Source organism: Penaeus monodon, chromosome 23, assembly GCF_015228065.2.
Source record: "Penaeus monodon isolate SGIC_2016 chromosome 23, NSTDA_Pmon_1, whole genome shotgun sequence".
Taxonomy (NCBI): Eukaryota; Metazoa; Arthropoda; class Malacostraca; order Decapoda; family Penaeidae; genus Penaeus; species Penaeus monodon.
This window is the reverse complement of record NC_051408.1, coordinates 16746141-16747101: the sequence shown is the minus strand read 5'-3', so window position 1 is coordinate 16747101 and position 961 is coordinate 16746141. Positions and strand designations below refer to the sequence as shown.

Genomic DNA, 961 nt, shown 5'->3' with positions numbered 1-961 from the left:
TGGATAAAATTCAAAGAGAATTGTCTCTATAATTTTAATTTTCGTTCTGATTTTTATTCGAGTACTTTTATTATTCATCACACTCTTCCTTGAGGCAGTGCTCATCTTCCATTCTGACAAACCAGTTTCAGGCAAATGCATCATACATTCACACAAGAACACGTCGATCAGTGAAACAACAAATAAAGAAATTGAATATAAATATAGATAAGGATTCTGAAATGATCCAGTGTGTTTACGAAAGTCCTGGTCAGGCTTCTCTCGCCGCGACCTTGGGAAAGCCGCACCACCAGAAGCTGTGCCTGCCGAAGGGGCAGAAGGGAACAAGCAGCGGAACCAGCGAAAGAAAGGCGTCGCGCAACGGAGGCAAGCAGCCAAAGGTCACTGGTCTGCCTACTTACCCGAAGCCCATGATGATGGTGCGAGGTCTCACGCTCGAGTACCTGTAGAGCGAGGCGGGTCGGGAGCGCCTCTGGTCCCGCAGCTCGACCTGCAGCAGCGCCTCCCCGCCGTCGCCTTCGTCGTTGGTGTCTTCCTCACTTCCGTCTTCGCTGAGTGTCTCTTCTGAGTCCTCTCGCTCTGTCTCTCCTGCCTCCAGCTCCTCTTTTGTCTGGTCTTCACGCCCCCCCTTGGCGTCTCTGGTCCCTTGCCCTTCCTCGCCGCCAATTTCCTTCCGCGAATATTCGTTCACTTTTGCTTTGCTGCCTTCTTCGAGCCGTAACCTCTTGCCCACACACTCTTGAAAGACCTCTTGTTCCGCACATCCTTCCTTCTCTCTTTCGAGCAGAACCGTGTCCTTCCGTGCACTTTCCTCTTCCAGGCAGATGCTTCCTTTTCTTACTCCTATCCCTTCTTCACCATCACACTTGGTGTTCTTGAAACTATTCTTCCTCGATTTCTCGTCTTCGAGGTATTCGCGTTCTAATGCTCGCTCTCTCATGATCCGCTCGATCTCTGACAC

At 50.5% G+C, this 961-nt stretch overlaps 1 protein-coding gene across 1 annotated transcript in view; it reads right to left on the bottom strand.

The window, feature by feature from the left end:
• LOC119587828 (FYVE, RhoGEF and PH domain-containing protein 4-like) overlaps window positions 1–961 on the bottom strand; it is a gene marked incomplete at its 5' end in the record, with an annotated part of 17402 nt that extends 16441 nt beyond the window's left edge. Inside the window, 1 exon segment of the mRNA XM_037936531.1 lies at window positions 402–961. Within this exon segment, the coding sequence (XP_037792459.1) occupies window positions 402–961 (560 nt within the window).